This window comes from Tachyglossus aculeatus, chromosome 19, assembly GCF_015852505.1.
Source record: "Tachyglossus aculeatus isolate mTacAcu1 chromosome 19, mTacAcu1.pri, whole genome shotgun sequence".
Lineage (NCBI taxonomy): Eukaryota > Metazoa > Chordata > Mammalia > Monotremata > Tachyglossidae > Tachyglossus > Tachyglossus aculeatus.
Genome location: NC_052084.1, coordinates 11,246,858 through 11,272,053, shown reverse-complemented (window position 1 = coordinate 11,272,053; position 25,196 = coordinate 11,246,858). Strand labels below are relative to the sequence as shown.

Here is a 25,196-nt window from a genome sequence, read left to right as displayed (position 1 = left end):
GGCCTTCAAAACAGGATTTGCTTTTAAGGAAAAATGTACTACATATTAGGTTTTTCTCACCAAGGGGCACAGGGTCCCCTAATGTTGCATTAGAGGTGAACTGGGCTCTTCCATAGTCCCTAACTCCATCTACCTTATACAGTGCTTCACTACAGAGTTCTGCTCAATTTAAATGGAGAATAATCCAGACACCTGTATTGTTTCTTAGAGAAATTTCCTTTATATTCCTTATGGAAGCTCAGCCTTGACAAATAGTTTTTAAGATGAGGGAAAAATATCTTCCTTGGAACTAATGTTCCTAACAATGAACTAAATACTTGGGCCTGTACAAGTTAACCCTACCCAACACAGTCCCTATCAGGGCTCACAGTCCAAGGGGTATGGAGAGCAGAATTTTTATTAAATCATATTTTTCAAATGAGGTAACAGACACAGACATTAGGTGACTAACAACAGACTAAAATTCACTCATCTACATAATTGATTGACTTGGAAATTCTCCAAATCAGATTTTTACATAAAATTACAGCAGGAAGAGCAAGAATGTCATCCATATTTTGAATAAACTGTCTGGTTTTCAAGTGAAATACTCTTTAATTGGGCTCTGGTAAAGGTAAGAGCCATTTTCTTTGTTCTAGTTTGAAGATAAACATAGCTCAGAGTTAGGCCTCAAGCCTTAGCCAAAAGTCGAGTAGCAAAATGCTAAGGATATTAAAACTAAATAGGAACAAAATTATCCCTTGTCCAAACTTAAGCCACAAAATACTTCACAGCCCTCCCCAGTCTTACAATCACCCCACCAGTTATGTAATTAGTGGTAGGGCACCTAAGTACCCTGATTAGTATATTCTTGTGAATGCATTTTTCCAATTTTTAAAAAATTTGTACTCTATTGAATCTGCTTTCTCAAAAATCCGATGAAGGCAGGGAGGAGGCTATACTTCATGAAGTGTATTTACCTTCATCTGGGGATAATTCCATCAACTAAACGGGTAATCTTGAATTTTTGGGAGATAAAGTGGTAGCAAGGGGGAGAGAGACCACAAAGCCCAACACCGAAGTGCTAGTCCTTAATGCTCAGAAAGGTCAGGAAAGGTTCAGCATGGGCTAAAAAGTCAAAGGGTTACAGAAACATTCTGCATCCCAGAGGTCTGATATAGTTCCCAGAGGTATGTGCCCTTACAGGACACCTAGAGATAAGAAAACACAAGGAGATTTAAAAAAATAATTCACAGGAAGCAGCATAACCTACTGGAGAGAGCAGGGGCACAGGAGTCAGAGGACCTGTGTTCTAATATTAGCTCCACCACTTGTCTGCTGTGTGAGCTTGGGCAAGTCACAACTTCTCTGTGCCTCAGTTACCTCATCTGTAAAATGAGGATAAAGACTGTGGGCTCTTCGCGGGATAGGGACTGTGTTCTACCTGATTATCTTGTATCTACCCCAGCACTTGATACAGTGCCTGGCACATAGTAAGCACATAACAAATACCATAAAAAAAAGGTCCAGGTCACACCTCATCTGCTCAACCCACTTAGTTTGTTGGGCCAAGGGCTACGTAAATTTACACAAGAACATTGTTACCTCATTAAAACTTGGTCCTGGTCCCAATCATAGCAAACCCTGGTAAAATATTATCGTAATCAATGGCATTTATTGAGTGCCTAGTGTGAGCACTGCACTAAGCACTTGGGAGAGTATAAAACCAGATCCCACTCCAGGAGAGAACACAGCTATCACACAACCCTAAACTAGCAGGCCTGGTCCTCTCGACTTGTGTTTCAAAATACGTACCCATTCAATTTTAAAAGAGAATGATTCTATCAAGCCTCTCATAAGAAAATAAAATAATCTGATTGGGACTCAAGTTAGCATCCAGGATAGCATCCAGGTATTAGTACAATTAATAAATCCTTTTCCATTATCACCACATCTTCTCTTATAAGTGAGTACTCATATGCTTCACCAGCCCTGTTAGTATTATTCTATGTATCTGTTCAGTGTAATAGGTTCTGTTTAAGGCAGGCATACTTCTACAACAGAAGGAAAATGAACACTTACATAAGCATGACCAGGTAAATTTTAAAGGCTCTCTTAAAGACTATATTTCTAGCATTCTTGAATATTCAGGACTCTAGAACAGTCATTATGATCAAAATCAAAACCAAGCCTGAGCGGCTTTCCAATAAAATCAACTGTAGATTATACACAAGTCAAATGCACCTGCCTATTTCCTGGGTTCTAAATCCTTCTAGGCAGAAAGGAAAAAAAGTTTAATTTAAGATTTTAATCTTTTTCATATATTACAGTTTCTGTAATGGATTCTGTGCTTCTGAAAACTAAAAGATTGACAGCTCTGGGTATTATAGATTTATTAACCATTGGTTAAATGGTCAGAGTTAGTGTAAAGCATTTCTACAACACCCATTGCTCTGGACTTGAAGGACAATTTTCTTCAAGGAAATGATTGGGGTTCTGTCAGTGCATTATTAAGAAATCCCTTGAGAAAAGTGTTGGTGTTTTTTTTCTCAAGCAACTTATTCTAAAACGATTATTTTCTAAATTGACTTATGAAATAGAAATAATACAAGATTTCTGATACCCTCGATGGAAATTTAGAAAGATGCTGGTGCCAGAAACGTGAGAGTGAAATGATTGTGGTATTTCTTAAGTACTTACTATTTGGCAAGCACTGTACTAAGCACTAAGTACTAAGCACATACAAGATAATCAGGGCCTGCTTGGAGTTTATTGTCTATGTAGAAGGGAGGTTTTGAATTCCCATTTTTGCAGATGAGGCAACTGAGGCACAGAGAAGTTAAGAGACTTGCCCAAGGTCATCCTGAAGGTATGTGGTGGAGCCAGCTTTAGAACCCAGGTCCGCTGACCTCCAGGCCCATGCTCTTTCCACTAGGCTCCAGTGCTTCTCTAAAACTCTAAGACTCTTTATTATCAAACCTTCCAAAATGAGTGAATATCCTTCATTAAACTAGTCCTCTATATAAACGCTCTAGCCCATAGGCCATCACATCCTTCCCATGTCAACTCCATAAGTTTGGGGTTAAACTTCGTTGCGCTATCTTTCTTTGCTTACTACCTCTGACCTTCTTTGGGATTGAATTATTGCCACTCCCAACCTTTGAAATGAGTAGTATTGCCCTGGGGACTACTTAGAGGAAACATATTGAGGTTTTGTAGAATTCTGTCTTCAATCAGCACCATCTACAAAGTCTGATGCTATTTTGAGGTGATAATAACAGTTTTTTAATCATTCTCTCCAAATTCTGGATAGTAGATTGCTGCTCCTCGAGAATATCTCAGCAAACCACTTGACTGAACAAAAATTATTACTTTTATTGGGCATCAAAATGATTGTGGCAGAACTTGAAAAAAGTAACTTGCATTTATAAGTTTTGCTGAAATGAAGGGGAAGTGGATTGAACTTAAATAAAACTTCTAAGGATATTGTGTGAGTGATAAATTCATTTAAAAAACACAGAGATATAGAAATAGCAACTAATACTGTTTATGGTAAAGTCAATTTTGTTCAAATAGAAAAAATTTACATAAATCATGGTGAAAATAGACCCAATAAAAATTACAGTAGAGGAGTAGAAAAAAATACAAAATGGGAAAGAAAAGTTGTTTACACTTCTAATTGTCATCTTAAATATGCCGCTAATTTTCTAATCAGGACCTCCTACAGTATAATTCAGTTTGAATGAATGGATTTGGTTAAGTACTGTGCAAATTTTGTTTTAACTTCAAACTTTCTAATAGATTAACAGAATTAGTCTTGTTTCAGGTAGGTGGTCATTTAGATAGTAGAGATTTCACAAATCCATTTTCTACTGTGTATTTTTCTGTGTTTCTAATTCTGTGGCAACCAGAAGTTAAGTGGCAAGAACATACTTAATGGTTTAATTTGAGCCTGGGACCCCTGAGTGGAGAAAATGTGACAGAACACATATGTAGGGAGACAGTTTACAAGGGATTATTTTAGATTCTCCTCAATGTACACTGTAAAATGGCAATCTTCTCCATTAGGACCAGAATTACCTGCTGCTCAAACTCAATAATACAGGAATTAAAGGCTAACTTGTTAACAATTCAATTTTCTCTTAACAGAGGAGCAGAGTTGCCTAGTGGAAAGAGCATGAGTCTAGGAGTCAGATGACCTGGGTTCTAATCCAAGCTCTGTCGCTGGCCTGCTTGTACGATCTCAGGCAAGCCATAAATTCTCTGCCTCGACATCCTCATCTGTAAAATGGGCATTACATACCTCTTCTCCCTCTTGCATTGACTGTGAGCCCCACATGGGACAGGAACAGTGTCCAACTAGATTATCTCGCATCTTTTCTAGTGCTTAATACAGGTGCTTGGCATGTAGTAAGTGCTTAACAAATACCACAATGATTAATTGTCATTATTATTCAGTCCTTAGAAACAACAAATATAATTAAAACACCAATATTTACCTGGTTCATCCCAGGCTATAAATATAGAATATGGGCCAAATACTGTGACATTATACGGAGCACAGATTTCCTCTGGAGTTGATTCAGCTGTCTGAATTACATAATTGTCACTAGTACTGCTTCCACCTCCCGTCCTGACTTCCAACTGGTAAACGTATCTAGATATATGAAAGAAAATAGTATGAAATAAATTGGAATTAGAATTATATGGATTAGTAGTACAATGAGGATAAAAATCCGGGCATCTCCTTGCTGGGATTTACTTCAGGTCTATCAGTGTTATACAAAAATATGGAACATAGTAAACACATTGCTCATATTCTAAATGAACCCTGGAACACCTCAGAAATGATCATATAAGCAATTTTAAATTACCTATGAGGTAGACCATCATTTTTCTGGATTTCACAATTTATAATGATTAAATATCTGTCTCAGAGACCACATAAAGAGAACTGACAAAGAAATGTGTTTGTATTAGATACACATGCAGAGTGGTCCTTCATTTTAGAAAATGACATTACTGATGGTGAAACCTCATCTTTACGTGAAAGTGTGGCTGAAAAGGTGGAATCACATTCTCCTCCATATTGTATATATGAAAAGAGAGCTCCTTGCTGACATTTTGCCACACACTGGACGTGTTTTTGATTTTGCAACTGCTTCTACATATCCTGGTCTTCATAAAGTCTCAACTCAAGAAGAGAAACTTGATTTTGGGACCATAGGCAAATAATTTAATGTCCCTAAGCCTCAATTTCCTCTCATGTTAAATGAGGATGAAACACCAAATATTAGTGACTTTTTGGACTGTGAGCCCCATAGGGGACAGGGACTGTGTCCAATCTGTCATATATTTAACTACAATGTTTAGCACAGTGCTAGACACACAGATACATTCATTCAATCACATTTATTGAGCACTTACTGTGTGCACAGCACTGTACTATGCACTTGGAAAGTATAATATATAATACAGCAATAGAGATAATCTCTCCCCACAACAGGTTTACATAATAATAAAAATAATAGTGATGCAGTATAATAATAATGCCAGACTGATCTATGTGCTGCAATGATATCTGGACAGTTCACTGCCAAAAGGCATGATTTGTGGTGGTATTTCTCTATATCTTTCAATCATATAGTCTGTACTGATGTGTGCCTCCTTTTAGCTCACTCTAGAGAGGCTACTTGGGTACCTTGTTTTTTTTTGGATTCTCCTCACATGACCTGTCACATGTTTTGATCATTGCTTCCATGCTAGTGACTTGAATATATTCTGTAGATATCATATAAATACATGTGGACATAATTTTAGGTAAGTTTTCCAAAATCATATTTTCAGTGTGAAGCCTTAGTCACTCTTTGTGGATCTGTCTTGACTGAAAGTTTTCATGGTTTCAGTGGACATCTTCTGGATAGTTCTGTGTTCAGAACAATGACCTGAATCATTCTGAAGGTGGTCTAGGACACTGGAGATAAAGCCAATCAAAGTAGGTCCCCAAAAAAGACAGGGAAGGAGAGGTGAGGCAGAGGCAGAAGGAAGGAAAAAGAAAGAAGAGAGAGGGCTAGGGGGGAAAGGAGGGAGACAGATTGTGTGTACGTCACTGAGAACACCTCACATTTTTATCCATGTATTTTAAGTACCACAATACCAGTCATACTACTGATTTCTAAATTTCCTCCCTTTCTTCCTTCCTTCCCTTTCATTCATTCATTCTTTCAATCATATTTATTGAGCACTTACTGTGTGCTTACTGTGTGCAAAGCACTGTACTAAGCACTTGGGAAGTACAAGTTTCTCCTCCCTTCCATCTTTTCTCCCTTTTCCCCCACCCCCTCATTTCTTTCATTTTACTGAATGAGGTCATTAAATATAGGCCATCAGTTCTGTAAATACTTTTAGATAATGATGATTTCATTTTAGGGTGGCTTTTGGGGATTTCTTGTAATGATTTTTCTTGACAGACTTTTGAGTAAAATCTATAAAATTCAAGATGGTTTTTTTTGCTGCCAAGCGCATTTCAGTTTGAAAAATGTATAATGCAGAAAAGAATGAAGCAATGGCTACCATCCTGGAAAATTAGTAGATTAAAAAATGGCCACTCACAATGCTCAGTAGGAAGAAGATTGACTTTCATGTGTTTTGCAGGAAAAAATACCCACATCAATAAGAATGTGGAAAAATGTGGAAAAATCTGGCCTAGTGGAAAGAGCATAGGACTAAGAGTCAGGAGGCCTGGGTTCTAATCCCAGCCCCGACACCTGTCTGCTGTGTGCCCTTGGGCAAGTCATTTAACTGTTCATTGCCTTAGTTTCCTCATTTATAAATGAGAATTAAATACCTATTCTTCCTCCTCCTTAGATTATGAACCCATTGAGGGACAGCGATTGTCTCCAATCTGATTACTTTATATCTACCTCAGCACCCTGCACAGTGTTTGGCACAAAATGTTTAACAAATATTGCAACTATTATTACGCATAGTGGTATACTTGGTGCAGAGGGAAATTTTAGAGATGTTCGATAGAAAGTTCATAACCTTTAGGATGGCAGGCAGGATCCAGAGGCATCACGGTCTAGAGGAAAGGGCAGGGGCCTGGTACAGAGAGGCCCTGAATTCTCATCTTGGCTCTGCCACTGGGAATGAATTTGGGCAAATTACTTAATCTCTCTGTGCCTTAGCTGCTTAATCTGTAAAATGGGGGTTAATATATAACATAAGAAATGTGAAACACTTTCTATACATAAAAGTCATATACATTGAAGGTATTATTATTTAAATGAATTATTATTAAAATTGTCATTACTAAAATGAATGTCAAAGAAGGCATGACTCTTCTAAGCACTCCATTGTAACTAGATGGCCATTGGTGTGACCAAGCAATACCCTCTCTTGGGTTTTTAAGGTAATCCAACAGAAGAAAAATAAAACTGTAGAAAGAGTGGATATGAGATGCAAAAAGCAACGCTGGGAAATATCAAACATTCCTATTCCAGTGGGTCATTGAGTGTGCACTGGGTACAGGATTCATAGCACTGAACCAGGCAAGAAAATTAGTTTATTACCTACCTCAGAAGAGCATTTGCTAGAGCCTGTGTTGGCACACAGTGAAGAGTTAATTTCTTAGATTTATAGCTCTAACTTTCAAACAACAAATGATATACCCTAATGCTAGCTATCAAATCTATCTAATTGGCTATCTATTATGCAAGTAGGAAGAAAACAGAGTTGTGGAGGGAAAATTACAGAAAAGGCATTATAGAGGATGAGGAGGAAGAAAATAATAGGGGACCATCACTCCAAGGCAGAAATAACCAATTCCAATTTGGTGTTGCTGCTGAATTTTCAGGGGGTTCTGAGGATCCTCTAGATATCTTTTCCACAGTGGGCAGCTCTTTCTCCTAGACAACCCGGCCACTAGCTTGGTGAAAAATATCACACTGCACATGTGAAGGAAGCAAAGACATGCAGAGCACTGTGATGGGTGAGAAGCATCAGTGCCAGCCCTGATTCTATGGAGTGGGGTTCATGGAGACGACAGGTTGTGAAAGGAGTAAGAGGGTTCCTCTTATAGGCAATTGAGGTAATTATTTGCCTAAGTCAGGTTCAGAATACTGTCAATGAGAAAAACTGTCTACCTCTATCAAATAAAAGCCAAGGTGGGCTGACTAACCATGAGCCCTGGAATGGAGTTTCCTGGCCAGCTCATGACATTATAGTGATTATAGGGCAACCAAGCCATGGTTGTTTGGCAAGCGGTAAGAAGTGTACACAGAGAAGGAGAGCAGAGTAAATATTTTAGATACAAAAATGGTTTTTAAACTGTAGCCTACCAGTGGCCTGTTTGTTGTCTGTCTCCCCCTTCTAGACTGTGAGACCGTTGTTGGGTAGGGACCGTCTCTATAGGTTGCCGACTTGTACTTCCCAAGAGCTTAGTACAGTGCTCTACACACAGTAAGCGCTCAAAAAATATGATTGAATGAATTAATCTGCCAGCCTGGTTTGCAGCAACCAAGGGAGAGGATCTCTCATTGACCTGAAATTTTGAGTTAACCAGGATACAAAGAGGCAAATTTGAAAGCTTCTATTATAAAATATACTACATGACAAGGGACTGTTTTTATGTGCATAAAATGTGGATTAAATTGAAAGACAAACATGAACCTGAGCATAACCTTTGAATGCAAAAGGCAGCTGTAGATGGGAAGATATGCTTGCATATTATATATGCTCTATGTATACACATATGTAAATTAATTCTATATGGTACTTGCATATATGCATGCATCTGTATATATATTTGTATAAATGCATATACACACAAACATCTTCTATACTTGGAATCAAGGTAATTATGTGGTAATGATGAAACGATTATCCAAATTGATTGTTTACACCAAGGTAACTACTCAAAACTCTACTTTACTATGCCTGAGTACTCAGAGAGCCTAAGACATCTGTTGCCAAAGCACAACACTGCTTTGTCAGAAATTAATGGTGACATTTATTTAATTTTGGAGGGGGCAGCACAATATAATTTTCACCTAGTATATTAAAGGTAGTTTCTCAGTTGTAAGAAAACTCATAAATTCTCCTGCTTACTGTTTTGGTAATGAACTAGTGTCCTTACAGTTTCCTATCACATTCCACGGGCTCTCAGTGTGACCCACAATTAGCCCATTTTCCATAGCTCTCCTCTTCATGTTATATCTATTTACTAATTGTTGAATGTTCAAGAAATACAGATTTTTCTAATTTCATGGAGGAAGAGGGGGCTCCATTCCCACCATATGTAAACAGAAAGAAAAATATTTGGTGATTTAAAAAATCTCTCCCTTGTGGTTTACCTGCTGTTAGGTTCTAGGCTGTTGTCAGTGAAATTCAGAGAGTCCCTGGCTCCAGCGAAGATCTCTGTTCCATTACGAATCAATCGATATTGGGAAATGACACCATTGGGTTTTTCTGGTTCACTCCAGTATAATTCCACTGTTGTTGAGCTGACTGTGACATGTTGAGGTTTTGACCACACTCCTGGAAAGAGTGACAAGGTTTCATTCTCTCAATAAAATGCAGAGTTAAGGAATCTAATTCTCACTTAGCAACTATGATATTGTATTTACTCATTGGTAGAACATTTGGTACTGAAAATGTACACACTGGGAGTCGGGAGGCCTAGGTTCTAATCCCACTTGCCTTGATCAAGTTACTCAACTTCTCTGTGCATCAGTTTCCTCATATGCAAAATGAGGATTATATATCTGTTCTTCCTCCCTTTCACAGTGGGAGCCCCAGGAGAGGCAAGACTGTTTCCAGTGTGATTACCTTGTAGATACCCCATATTTTAACACAGTGCTTGGCAGAGCAGAAGTGCTTGTCAAATGCCACAATACATTAAATTCCTTTAGCAAGAAAGTCAAGCAACTGTTATTGGAAAAATCCCCTTACTTTGGATGTTGTGTGGTAAAGTTTTTTTTAAATCTCATTACCATTAAATCTCTATGAATGTATATCAGTCAGTCTTCCAGTCCTTGGTATTTAAGAAGTGTAATTTGATCAGTGCATAAACTCTTTAAGAACATAAGGGTAACATATATTGTTATTGCTGTCCGAGTAGTGGACTGGACGTGTAGATTTCAAAGTGATTGATGCTTACTCCTCAGAGAGAATAGCTGATTCACTGGGAAAGGCTATGTCCCTTATGCTCAGGACTGTACCATATTCAGTGGATACACTACTAGTCACATGGTTCCTCTTCAGGTCTGGAATGTAAATGTCTCTGAGGCAATATGTATTTTAGATATCTGACAAACACAAACTGGCTGTGAATTGAAGAAACAAAGTTAGGATTCAGTTTAGGACTTTGCTCAATCACATATTTCTAATGATGATGATGATAATAATAATAATAATAATCATATGTACTTACTATGTGCCAAGCACCATACTATGTGCTGGGGTAGATACAAGATCATCAGGTCCTACATGAGGCTCACAGTTTTCTATGCCTGTCTCCTGAACTCCATAATGGCTCATTTTCTGTCTAACATCTGCCCTCACACACTTTCTCTTGCAGCCTCATTTCTTCCACCACCAAGTGCGTAGCATTTCTATGTTACTATGCTACAACTATGCCTGGGAACCCAAATGAAATCATTTGCGATACCAAGGACTATGAAAATATAGAATTAGAGTAATTTGATTTACATTTTCATCACTGTTGAGGCATTGCCTGAGGCTGTTCAATTGAGTGAAGCTCAATTTCTGGGAAATGGCTTTGTTTGGGGTGTGGAGACCTATGGCATCAGAGAAAGCAGCAGTTGAGTAATGGATCCTAAGAAGTAAAGAGGGAACCCTTTGAGAGTGGGAAGAGCAAACATTTTGGTGCTTAACTCCTTTAATGAATTCAAACCTTTTTATATACCAAACTCCTTTAGGCCACATTTCAAACTCAGCTGGCTTATTTGAAAAATGGTACCTTATCATTACTATACTTTTAATTACCAGTAATCTTAAATCTATAGACTACCTCAAAACAGTGCAAATTGCCCCCCCCCCCCCCACATAATTCTGTAAAACCTTTGGGTTATGCATCCAAATTACTTATTTCTTAAATATAAATGACATCCACAATGGCATGTATATAAATGATACATGGACTTTGGATATGTTTCCTGTCTAGAAAAATAATTCATGTGAAAGTTCTAAACAAACTAAACAATATCATTTTGCATCTTGCCCTCTTTTATCATTTATCAGTTATCATTTTTAAATATGATAACTTTTTGATCATAAAATCAGTGACTGGTGAAGAAATTTTATTGATGAAAGGGAAAAATCAACATTCTTGTTTTAAATAATTAAATTGTGCAAAATATTTTATGTAAACTATGTACAAGATAAAAAAAATGCTGTTATTTTATTACATTTCAACTCCTGTCAAAAAAGGCAAAAAGATCCTTCAGAAACCCTTTTATAGTTTTTTCTTCCCCAAATAATTCACTGACAGCATCTTGGTGATCAGGATTTCAACAAAAAATATTCTTATTAAAGAAAATATTCCAAGTGGGGAGCCATTTAACTAGTGTGTGAAATTATTTTGTTCCCCATTTTTGGAAGAAAAGTAAAATCTAATTTTCTTTAACTAAAAAAGCAAGCAACTGGGAATAGCAGACTTGGGGTTACTGTCATGAAGAGGTGACTGTTTGTGTGGTAGTGGCAATTCTTCCCATCTGTGTCTCCATTTCCCCCATCTGAGGGTGAAATGAAAGAAAAGAGAAAGGAATGGGGGTGTCATGAGGGTAAATGTTACATTTGATTTTCCATGGCCCAATTTCAACAATTTTACTTCCAGGACCTAAATAATGTCCTGGTGGCAGAGTGTTAATGCACTTTGAAAGCACCCATCGTTCTCCAAGGGAATAATGTTATCAAGATTTTGTCTAATCCACATGAGTTTTGAACACCTTAGACCACTTTTTTCAACATATGCTTACTATTACCCTATCAAAAGCTGTGAAAGTAATTATTCTGTACCCAGTTCTACACTGTATTCCAATTTGTTCTGCATATTATTTGCTAGCTAAATATGTCTTTCCACATAAATTTATTATTTCCTCCTCACCTTTCCCCTGCCTCTTGTTCTTACTACTACTCTGACTCTTTTTCTCCCATTCAAAACCTCCATTTTAAAGATGAAGAAACACTGGCACATAGATGAATGCAAATTTCCCAAGGTCAGATTCTTAAACCAGAGACATCCAAGGTCTTGCTTCTGATTTTATGTTATGCCCCTCCCAATGACAACTTTTCACACAATTATTTTTAGCCTGCCTCATTTATTTTTAGAAAGTAGAAAAATGAAACCAGAAATGATAGAAGCTGTTCTTTTCCCAGATGAGAAAGTTTACCCGAGACAGATACATGTTAACTGAATTAAATTGCTTCAAGGAGAATCAGGCATTTTTGGTGCCTTTTTCTCCTTTCTCTGCTATTGCTCGCTATGAAACTAGGAACCCAGCAATTGTCATTTAATGGTTCTCATATTAGAAATACTATTTCAATACCTTGAGGAGCAGCTTCCAATGTTTGACCTACAACTGGCTGACTGGAGCGACATCCTGCTGATGTACAAGCTATAAGTGTGAAGCTATAGTTTGTATGAGCCTGGAGACCTAGAGGATAAAAAAAAACAATAAGAAAATTTAAAGAGGTCATCTGTGTTCTATTAAGAACTACAATTATGGATGAAACATTCAAGTAGCCAGATATTAGAACAGCTACATTGCAAGAATCTAAATATTCCTAAAATAGTCAATACACCTCCAAAAAACAGCATGGCAAATTGGGCATGATCACTGCTACAGGAGAAATGTAAGGAGCTACAACAATATCACCATATTGTATTCACAGATGTGTATATCATCAGTTAACATGGGCTCTGGCAACAGCTGAAAAAGTTCAGCCGCCTTGAGAAATTTATCAAGACCATCTGATTGCTACACAATGTTAGGGTTGGGTTCCTGGGTATTGGTTAGAACTTCTCCCTTCACCACTGGAAGAAAGAATGGCTGTGTACGAGGCCCATTCCTTGTTTGACTTACTCGATTGCAAATCTGAAGGCTGGTGCTGGAATTTTATTCCTAATTGGCCCTGCTTTTGGTTGAGGGGAAAGACCAGTGTCCCTGGGAATTGGGAGGCCTGGATTCCAGTCCCTTCCCTTGAAGAAAGGGAATGCTTGTTGGAAACAGGGGTGAAGGTCTCAACCAATCAATCGATCAGTGGTTCTTCTTGAGAGCTTACCATGTGGACAGCACTGTACTAAGCATTTGGGAGAGTACGATAATAACAGAGTCAGAAGACATGATCTCTGCCCACGAAGCCCTTACATGAAAGAATCACTGAGGATGTTCCCTAAGGGGGATCAGTCCAGCAGAAATGTAGTTGGGTGGCAAAGACCACAGGAGCTCCCAGGGTCGTTCTGGGTAAGAAATGTATCTACCAACTCTGTTGTACTGTACTCTTCCAAGTGTTTAGTACAGTACTCCGGACACAGTAAGCACTCAAATAACATTGATTCACTGACTGCAAAGTATTAGTTGCAGAGCATTAGTACACCATTGGCACTAAACTGCAGTTCCCTCACTAAAGATAGGTTCTGCACATAAGAAAACCCTTCATTCAACAGGACGTCCCTCCCTTGCCTGCCTATATGCTGTTGCACACCCTTCCCGAGTGCACATATAATGATCTACACACAAAAAAACCCTATAATCCAGACCGTTTGCAGGTTTTCTTTCTTTTAAATAGTATTTGTTAAGCGCTTACTATGTGTCAAACACTGTTCTAAGCCCTGGGGTAGATATAAGTTAATTAGATTGGACACAGTCCCTGTCCCACATGAGGCTCACAATCTAAGTGGGAGAGAGAGCAGGAGAACTGAGACATAGAGAAGTTAAGTGATTTACCCAAGGTCTCACAGCAAGTTTTTGGCAATGCTGGGATTAGAACCCAGGTCCCCTGTCTCCCAAGGTCCATGCTGTTTCCATTAGGCCAGGCTGCTTCTTCACTTGCCTGCTGAGTGGGCTTGTGCAAGTCACTTAACTTCTCTGTGCCTCAGTTTCCTCATCTGAAGACTGGGATTAAAAGCCTTTTGTCCCTCCCCATTAGTCTATGATCCCCACGTGGGGCAGGGCCTGTGTCCAACCTAATTATCTTGAATTTACCCCAGCATTTATTCCAGGGCTTGACACATAGTAAGCATGGAAATACCACAATTATTATTATTAGTCTCTGTTCTGAAATCTCAGAACCGAGGCTTGTCCTTCATTTTCAATGGGAGACTTTTATTTTTTAGGGCATTTGTTAAGTGTTTACTATGTGCCAAGCACTGTATTAAATACTGGGGTAGATACAAGAGAATCAGGTTAGACAGTCTCTGACCCCTAGGGGGTTCACAGACTCTATCGTCATTAATCCAATCGCAAGGAATTATTTTAATTCAAAAACCTAAGAGCATCATCTAAAGTCCCTGATTCACCATATAAAACCTCTTATACTCTGATTATGCCCTGTTGACTATGTCCTGGTAGCACATACACAAGGGGACATGCAGATGACTATAAAGTACTTATTATTATTTTTTAATGGTATTCGTAATAATAATAATAATGGCATTTATTAAGTGCTTACTATGTGCAAAGCACTGTTCTAAGCGCTGGGGAGGTTACAAGGAGATCAAGTTGTCCCACGGCGGGCTCACAGTCTTAATCCCCATTTTACAGATGAGGTAACTGAGGCCTAGAGAAGTGAAGTGACTTGTCCAAAGTCACACAGCTGACAATTGGCGGAGCCGGAATTTGAACCCATGATCTCTGACTCCAAAGCCCGGGCTCTTTCCACTGAGCCACACTGCTTCTCTATTTGTTCTCTATTTCTCTATAATATTTGTTAAGTACTTACTATGTTCCAGACTCTGTCCTAAGCACTGGGGTAGATACAGGTTGATCACGTTGGACAAAGTCCCTGTCCCACATTGGACTCACAATCTTTATGCCCATTTTACAGATGGGGGCAATCGAGGCATAGAGAAGTGAAGTGACTTGCCCAAGGTTACACAGCAGATAAATGGCAGGGCAAGGATTAGAATCCAGCTCCTTCTGATTCCCAGGCCTGTGTGCTATCCATTAGGCCAATGGGGGACAGATAGGCACAAATCGGGGAAATGAAAGGCTTTATCTATCATTTATTTTAATTTGGTTAGACTGAAATTTTGGTCCATTGAAGTGATCTTACGGTCCGAGAAATATATTTCAGAGTTACTGATGAAACCAGTTTAATTTGAATTATTAACAAATGACCATTTCCTCAAGTCTAGGAACATGTCTCCTAATTCCAATGTACTCTCCCAAGCCCTTAGTACAGTACTTTGCTCAATAAATATTTATTCATTCATTCAATCGTATTTACTGAGCGCTTACTGTGTGCAGAACACTGTACTAAGCGCTTGGGAAGTACAAATCGGCATGATTGATCAGGATCTGGTGGCTAAGACAAAGGAGAAAGACAGAAAAAAGGAATATGTAGATTAGTTTTACAATATCTGGAAAAATCCCCCTAAGTCTCACTTAAGCTGTCCTTCAGGGCTGCATCAATAAACCGAAGTATTTCTTAAGCAACTATTGTTTGCAGAGCACTGTTTCTCTGAAGAGTGGAGAACCCTGTACCCAGCTCTGAGGGAGGACAAAGAGGAAAGGGATGGAGTAAAGGAGACATTCTTTCTTTCCAGAACCATCACCCTCTTTGTTCCAACTTGACTGAGACAAGAGGAGGAAAACCACGGAGGAAGGATGGGGAAAATTTCACAGTAAGGCTGGTTCTGGAGCAGGGAGCTGAATCACACTCAACAGTGTCAGTCATGATAGAAGCAGGGCAAATACTGTCTCCATTTACCTTTTCCCCTTCCTAGGCATTTGCTATTCCACTGATGATGTGTATTGATCACCTCCTGTGAGGTTTTCACTTCCCTCAGTATCAGAGGCACCAGAACTTGATTCCCTTGGGTTCATGCAGAAAGAAAACTCACCTTACATAAATATGCATTATGCTACTTGGTCATTGAAGGGAAAGCTGATATAATTAAACAAGTCTACTTCTCTTAACACTGAGTGAAAGGACAGTGTCATAGTTCCCTACATCTTTAGGGAGGGTAAGGACCTAGAAACACCCCCACACCATAAAACACCCACAAGTTTGTATAGAGATGTCAAGAAAAAGGCATGATTGGGGAGGGTATAAAGAATTAAAATCCTGTATTAAGCCATCAGTGGGTGAAGAGCACCACTAAACATGCCACTAGGAGAATGGGAGCCTGAAAACTGGAAGAATACAGTTTCAATCTCACCTCCACAATCAAAATGGAATGGAGACTTGAGGCAATTTTCTGAACAATTCAGTTTAAAAAATACAACCCTGGTTTTCTGTCAGTTACTCAGATAATTACCTCCAATCCTCAATGCACTTTGATTGTGGAGACCAAGACTGAGCGATCTGGCTGGCCCCTAAAGACATACACTAGTTTCAGAAGAGATATTTAGTATGACTATAATAGGAAAGAAGAGAAAATTCATCATACACAGAGGTGCAATAAGGTTTATTGGAGGGCTGCAAGGTATTTTCAAAGAGGAAAGGTTAAGAACCTCAAATTGTAATGCCTAGAGAAATATAGTGTAAAGGCAATTTAATTTAAGTGCATAAAATCAGAAATAATTTGAATGACATCCCCCTAACATACACTTACTTTCCCATGCAGAACGGATCCCTGAAAAAGGCCTATTTAGAGATTATACAGTGAAGCCCAGGGCAGCTGGCATTTGAGTAAAGTTCCTTTGACATTGGAACTCCGCAGAGGAACAGAGACAGAGAGGCAGAGACACACAGGGAGACAGGTATGGAAAGGCACAGACAGGCAGAGAGATGCTTACAAGCCATTGGAGTATTCCTCGAATGGGAAAGTTCAGATTTCTCTCAGTATACAGAGCAATTTGTTTCAACTTCTCCATTGCCTCAGCTTAAGTGTCAAAACCATCTGATTTTGTTCATTTAAATAAACAAAGATTTAAAAAGGAATCCCTAAATGTCCATTCCCATTATACATAAAAGACAAACATGCTGAAGCAGCATTGTTACACCAGGTTAGAGGTATTATCAAAGCAACAGACCACCGTCACCACCACCAAACTGCCCCAACCTAGGATAAGTGGGTTTCCTTCTCAATTGCCTAATGCCTCCCACTTTTCCCATCCCCACACCAGCGAGATTCCCCAAACCAGGCTGGAATGGTTTCTGGAGAAGCAGCGTGGCTCAGTGGCAAGAGCACGGGCTTGGGAGTCAGAGGATGTGGGTTCTAATCCTGATTCCATGACTTGTCAGCTGTGTGACTTTGGGCAAGTCACCTAACTTCTCTGGGCCTCAGTTACCTCATCTGTAAAATGGGGATTAAGACTGAGTCCCACGTGGGACAACCTTATCACCTTGTATCTTCCCCAGCACTTAGAACAGTGCTTGGTACATAGTAAGCACTTAAATACCAAAATTATTAAATTATTATTATTGTTTTTATTAGGGAGAGTACTAGAATAGTATTCCTCTAGACTGTAAGCTTGGTGTGGGCAGGGAACCTTGTATTGTTCATTCATTCAATCCCATTTATTGAGCACTTACTGTGTATAGAGCACTGTACTAAGCGCTTGGGAGAGTGCAAAACAATGATAAACACACACATTCCCTGATCACAATGAGCTTACAGTCTAGAGGACGAGCAAGCGCCTAGTACAATACTCTGCACTAAGTGCTCAAAAATACCATTGACTGATTGATAGAACAGACCTAGAGCAGGTTCTGTTCTTGAGCTGTGTGATGTTACGTTGTTGATTGATATCCACGCCCCACACAAAGCTCCACATGGCTCTTGAGTCAGATGCTTTGCTTCTTTTTAGTTAGCTATAGCTCAGTGGCAAATTAAATTAAGATAAATTGTTCCTGCAGCAAGTACATTAATTAGGAAAACAGGTCTCTCAGATTCTTATTCTGGGAAACTTTCTGGAACTCCTACAGTATTGACAAGAATTTATTCTCAAATACTTTCATTTAGAGCATGTATAATCTCTTCCACTAGACTGTAAAGTGCTTGGTGAGAAGAATGGTAGCTAAAATTATTTGAACCTTATGGCTTTCAGAATAATGCTATGACCACTAAATGTTTGATGATGATGTTGAAAATGAAGAATTCTTTATTAAGTACACCGTCTCCCTTATATTTTTTGTGAGCAGTTAAAAAATCAAGGAGCTTCTTGTGGATTCTACTGTAGACCTTAACGGAGAACAAAGATATTCATCATTCTAAAATTCCTTCCTGAAGCAAGAAGGATGTTACACAGTCCTGCCACCTCTGTGCTTCTGTGATAAGAAGCAATGTGGCATAATTGATGGAACACAGGACGAGGAGTCAGAAGGACCCAGGTTCTAATCCTGGCTCCACTGCTTGTCTGCTTTGTGACCTTGGGCAAATTATTTAACTTCTCTTTGCCTCAGTTATCTGTAATATGGGGATTAAGACTGTGAGCCCCATATGGGTCAGGGACTGTATCCAACCTGATTTACTTGCATCTACCCCAGTGCTTAGCACATAGCAACTGCTTAACAAGCACCATAAAAAGCCTAGAAATAATTTAGGGTTTTATTTTGTAATGGTGAAATTAATTCAGTTCAACGGGCAGTTTTTGTATGCAAGCCCCTTTCGGTACACCCCTAAATCCAGTTATAAAATAAATATTAAGCAATGGGCTTTGGAAAGGATACTCTAAGAAATTAAGGATCATCAGAAATTGAACAGAGAAAATAAAAAAGGTATGAAGAGACAGTCTTGGTTGTCACCTAATCTTGACACTGAAGAGGAAAAACAAAAACAAGAAACATCACTGAAACAACACAAAAATGAGGGAAGAGGAAATGGCAGTTTGAGCTGAGAAAAAGGCAAGTACATAGAGGAGAGCTAAAGTGTTTAGCCTTTCAGGATAGAAATGATTACTGTGACAACAGATTATGTGAATTTCGCTAAGAGGTTTCATGTTCTCTTTTAAAGAAAACGGATGAGGACTCAATAAAAGTACATTCGATAAAGAACACATGAATTAAAAAGAAAAATATATTCTTATGAATCATAAAATGTGGTTTGGGAACAAGCTCCCATTTGCATATTATGAAAATGTGTTTGTGTTCCAAATTCCTTACTACAGTAAAACATTTAAGTAAAAAACACTTTGTCCCATAAGATTTCAGACTGCAAATGGCATTTTGAGACCTCCAGTCAATTATTCTACTGTATCATCTGCTGTTTTTCCAAAGCATTGCCTAACAGTCCTAAAGAATATATTATTCCATTAGTCAATCAATCATTTCCAATTGCTATTTGTCTCTGCTGTGGTCATGACTCCAGTACGGTCAGCAATTAGTTTGAGTGCTGACAGGCCTTGGCCACTACATGAATTTCAGTCAGGAAGATATCAAATTACTGATTGTGTTAGTCTCTCTTTCACACATGCTTTCTACACACACACACACACGCTTTCTGCACACACATGCTTTCTACACACACACACACACACACACACACACTCGCCCCTCCCCCCCACCCTCTGTCTCTCCCTCTCTCTTCCAAAATAAACAAGCCAACTCTACCTACAATTGGGCTGCGCTAGGACCAGTTCAGTCTGATTCACCATCTAAACTGGTAGCTAAATGGGTGCAGCTCATGTCAGCTGACAGACTACAGCCAATCAATCAATCAATCGTATTTATTGAGCACTTACTGTGTGCAGAGCACTGTACTAAGCGCTTGGGAAGTACAAGTCGGCAACACATAGAGACAGTCCCTACCCAACAGCGGGCTCACAGTCTAGAAGGCAATGGCAGTCATCAATATAGTCCTCACATTGTGAATCCTATATGGTGACAGGGATTGTGTCCAATTTGATTAGCCTGTATCTACACCCAGGGTTTAGAACAATGCTTGACATTTAGTAAGTGCTTAAATATAATAATAATAATAATGCTAATAATAATAACAGTCACTTTGGCTGGTGACAATCTTTCCTATCTAACTGTGTATCTCCACTGTTCCTCATGCCCACTAAATAACTCTCTACAAAGGGGACTTTGATTCTATGATAAAGTCACTTATCTTCTCTTTGCCTCAGCTACCTCTGATGTGAAACGGGGATTAAGACTGTGAGCCCCATGTGGGACAAGGACTGAGTCTAACCCAATTTCCTTGTATCCTCCCCAGCGCTTAGTACAGTGCCTGGCACAGAGTAAGCACTTAACAAATGCCCCAATTCTTACTAACAGTCTGCTCCCGTCCCACTGTTGTCAATGCCTGAGAGCCGTCATCATCCCATTTGCGGAAGAGGGCACTCTTAGCCTTCTTTTCCTGCGGTGTCCTAAATATTTATCTACTGTTCTTCTCGCTGTCCAGCACAGGTGGACTGGTCTGTAAAACAGTAGTAACACAAAGTGAGACAATGCCACAGCTGTCATCCAAATTGCTCTGTACAGGGTGGTGGGAGCGTTCGGTAATAAATGATATAAAAAGGTCTTTTATTGACAAACTGCCGTGTGCTGTTTGCATTAGAGAATATGAGAAGATGATGGCTTTCACCCCAGGTCCCAGTGGTATTCAACTCGGTGAGATAGCAGAGAATGCTTCAGTTTACTTAAAGCATTGATAACACCTCTAAATAATTAACTGAGGACTTCCTGTCTTCAATTACTTAATGCTTTTTTTAACATCTTGAGAGGATTATAAGCAATTTATGGATTTCACATGATGAGCACATTCACCGCTATTCCCACAAAGCATTTATAGGATCATGTTTCTAAAGCTTCCGTGTAATTAAAAATAAGCAGCAAGACAATGGTGCCAAGGCGAGGTGCTTGCTGCCCCTTCTGTTATTTGCAAGGACCTAGATTCCAAATCTCAAGGAAGGCTAATGCTACAGCTTCATTAGTGTTTCGCGGCTGCTGAGGGAATATGCCTGGGGTTTGGAAAATGATGAGAAAATCAAAACACATATCCTAAGGGGCTCAGCCTGCTCTTTGATCAAACATTTGAAAGGAAATGTGAAATAAATTTGATTGTTTTAGCTCATTGCATGAGATTCTAGGGCAAGCATGTGTCTGCTGAAATCGCGGTTTTGTTCAAAGAGAGACCCAGCAGCAGCAGCAGAGACCCAGGAGCTACATTCTAGGCAGCAGAAAGCATCCTTGTGTTATTTGGTGCTGATGACATTGTGCGGCCTGTGTATTTGGGTTTGGAGGCACCAGGGTCATGCAAATAGGAATTTGGGTGAAAACAAAATTAGATGCCTGTAACAATAGGACAGCTTCACATCAGTCTGAAATGACACAGTTTGGATAGATCCAGATCCATTTCAGCCCTAAGATTCTAGGATTCAATACCTTTTTTTAAATAAAGGCCAAAAAGAGCAAACGATGCCTATGGGAAAGGATACAAGCCACCAAATGCGTAGAAATTCAACTCTCACAATAAAATAGCCACTTAGGGAAATGGCCATCCAATTTGGGAAAATACCTGCAATGTTTAATTAAGTGGTTATCAATCTTGTTGATTTGAACTTTGTTTATTGTAAAGATTTCCAATTGCATACGGCCCACTGACTTGCAAATATTGCTCTGGAAGAACACAAATCAATGTGATCTTGATACATTAAAAAAATATAGACAAAGCTAGATTACCATGAGTAAGGATTATTTTTTCCTGAAAAAACAAACAAAAAAACTGACTTCCAGCTCTGAGCCTGCCAGGCTATGGAGCTGGAGTTTAATAATCCCTCAACAACAGTAATCATGGTATTTGTTAAGCACTTACTATGTGTCAAGCACTGTATTAAGTGCTGGGGTAGATACAAGTTAATCAGATCCCATGTTGGACTCTAGGTCTAAGAAGGAGGGAGAACAGATACTGCATCCACATCTTACAGATGAGGAAACTGAGGCACAGAGAAGTTAAGTGAGTTCCTCAAGGTCACACAGCTGGTATGTGGCAGAGCTGGGATTAGAACCCAGGTCCTCTGACCCCCAGGCCCACGCTCTTTCCACTAGGTCACACTGCTTCTCAATATTGTGGTTCCAAGACCCCAGAGCCTGGGGAAAATTTAACAATTAATCTGGTGTTGGTCAGAGTGGATGGCAAAGAGCCTCCTTGCTCGATTCATCTCTTTCAAGACTAGGTTTTTTGCCTTCCTGTACCTTTATCTTCATTATTAACTATTTATTAGGCATGTGATCCTGTGCTTCTTACTTCCCGGAATAACAGAAACCTGAGAATGCTATTCACGTGTATTCCTACTTGGAAAAAGCCCTACATTTAAGAAATAAAAAATTCCCCTAATAAGCTACACAGATTTTCTGCCAGAATTTTGAAATGAGAAAGTTTTATCGAACTTTAATTCTCCCACGCACAACCAATCAGAACTATTTGTGAACATGCTGCTTGTCCTGAATCATGGCTATTAAGCCCTGAGAAGTTTCTCCTTCTCTCACTCAAAACAGATCCACAAAAGGACCTCTTCTGGTGATCTGTAATTTTGTGACACTATAGCCAAATAAAAAATATCAAACATGAAGAAAAGCACAAAACTCAAGGTTAGGAGACTTGGGTTCTAATGCTCCATCATTTGCCTGCTGTGTGGCCTTGGGCAAGTCACTTAACTTCTCTGATTCTCAGTTTTCTAATCTGTAAAAAAATGGGGATTAAATACATGTTCTCCCTTCACTTTAGACTGTGAGCTTCTCATGGGACAGGGTCCATGTCCGATCTACTTATATTGTTCCTATTCCAGTGCTTAGTATAGTGGTTGGCACATAGTGAGCACTGAACAAATGGCCCAATTATTATTATCCACTATGTCATGGGTCAATGGGATACTATATGGAAGATAATGGCAGGGGTCCAGGAAGAATGAGAACACTTGCTTGTAATGTGTCCAGATGAGAAGTTTGCACTATGATAGTAAGTAATACCAGACTAACAGATGATGGACAAGACTGTAAGCTTGTTTGTGGGCAGAGAATGGGCCTACCCATTCATTATATTGTACTCTCCCATGCACTTAGTACGATTTTCTGTACACAGTAACCACTCAATACATATGATTGGTTGCCTGAAGGATGGCTTAGGTGTACAGGTGCGAGATACCCAGTCTTCTGAAAAAGACTCCCCTCTTCTCAACAACAACTGAGACAGAGGGATGGGAAAAGACCAAATACTTGTGATGTTAAACCACAATGGAGGCTCCTGCTTTCCTGCTTTCTCTACTTCCTCTCCTCACCCAACTCCAGTCTGGCTTCCACCTCCTTCATTCTATGGAAAGTGCCCTAATTTCACCAGTGACCTTCTTCTTGCCAAATCCAATGGACTCTTCTCCATTCTACTGCCCCTTGGCTTCTCAGCTGACATTGTAGACCACCTGCTTCTTCCTGAAACATTATCTAACCTGAGAAGCAGTGTGGACTGGGGGTTAGAGCACAGGCTTGTTAGTCAGAAGGACTTTTGTTCCAATCCCTGCTCTGCCACTTCTCTGCAGTGTGACCTTGGGCAAGTCACTTCACTTCTCTATGTGCCTCAGTGATCTCATCTGAAAAATGGGAATTAACACTGTGATACTCACATGGGACACTATGTCCACATTGTTTAGCTTGTATCTACCCCAGCGATGATTACCTTACCTGGCACAGAGAAAGCATTTAAATACCATAAAAACCCCACCTTGGCTTCACTGACACTGTTCTCTCCTGGTTATCCTCCTAACTCTTTGGCCACTCATTCTCTTTCTGTTTCATGGACTACTCTTCAGCCTCCAACTTTTTAACTATGGGAGTCATTCAAGGCTCAGTTCTGGGTCCCCTTCTATACTCCATCTTCACCCACTCCCTTGGAGAACTTAATTGCTCCCATGGCTTCAATTACTATCTCTATGTGGATGCTTCCCCCCAGATGGTAAGCTCACTGTGGGCAGGGAATGTGACTACCAATTCTGCCATATAGCTATATTGTACTCTCCCAAGCACTTAGTACAACGCTTTGCACACAGTAAATGCTCAATAAATTAACCAATTGATAATTCCCAAATCTACATCTCCAGCCAAATCTCTCTCCTTCTCTGCAGTTTCACATTTCCTCCTACCTTCTGGACATTTCTACTTGGATGTCCCACCAACTCTGCAAACCTAACATGTCCAGAACAGAATGGAATATTCTCCTCTCCCAAGCTCCCCATTCACCATCGGCTTGGGCCTTTGGCTGCCATACACTGTCTTCCCCTGTCACCCCAGTAAAGTTGAATGGCCGTGACAGTACTTCAGTGCTGGAGGAGTGACTGTGTTCTGATTCCACTGGTGGCCCCACCTTCAACCATCAAAGACAGAATCTTGTCCAGGGATTCAGCTACTCTAAACTGATCTGTCTTCTACTCAGCCAGAAGGTCAGGTTACCACTCAGGGTGTTTTCTCTCCTCACCTGTGACCGTATGCTGCAGTCTGCCTGGAGTGTCAGTATAGATGAGGCCTCTGCCGAGCTGTTGGATTTGGTACTCTCTGATGACACCATTTGGTTTCTCAGGAACTTTCCAGATCAAATCCAACACCACTGCACTCACAGCTATTACTTCTGGAGGACGCACGTTCTCGGGCACTCCTTGGACAGTGACTGCAACTACCTGAAGACATTGGAATTAAACAGCAATTTATTGTAATAGTACACTAGGTATCCTGATCAATGAGATTGTCACTTTTGTTTTAAAATGTTGTTGTTTGGGTTGGCATATCATTACCAGGAGCCTGGAGAATCAGTTCCTTGAGTTTTTTTGTTTTTTCTCCTCTCCTATTTACACAATGAAATCTGACCTTGAATACATTACATAAGTCTGAAACTGCCATTTATCACCATAGGTTCACAACAATTTTGACGGCGTACTGCAGCCCCGGGTGAAACAAGCAAAAATCCGGCTGGCAGACTGTCGCGCTGGAGAACTCTTGATAACTCTCGTCCATATGGTTCATCAGTGTCTTTGCATTTTAACAGCCTGATTTTGTACAGTTTAAACACCGGTAAATGTGGCGCAAAACTCGCATCGCAA

General features: G+C 39.6%; 1 protein-coding gene across 1 annotated transcript in view; it reads right to left on the bottom strand.

Moving 5' to 3' along the window:
• The window catches only part of USH2A (usherin), a 443,094-nt gene that overhangs the window by 71,314 nt on the left and 346,584 nt on the right, over nucleotides 1-25,196 (bottom strand). The window contains exons 56-59 of the mRNA XM_038760847.1: nucleotides 24,578-24,776; nucleotides 12,549-12,656; nucleotides 9,333-9,516; nucleotides 4,479-4,636 (exon numbers count right to left, since the gene is read on the bottom strand). Coding sequence (XP_038616775.1) covers nucleotides 4,479-4,636; nucleotides 9,333-9,516; nucleotides 12,549-12,656; nucleotides 24,578-24,776 — 649 coding nt within the window. The remainder of the gene's footprint in view (nucleotides 1-4,478; nucleotides 4,637-9,332; nucleotides 9,517-12,548; nucleotides 12,657-24,577; nucleotides 24,777-25,196) is intronic.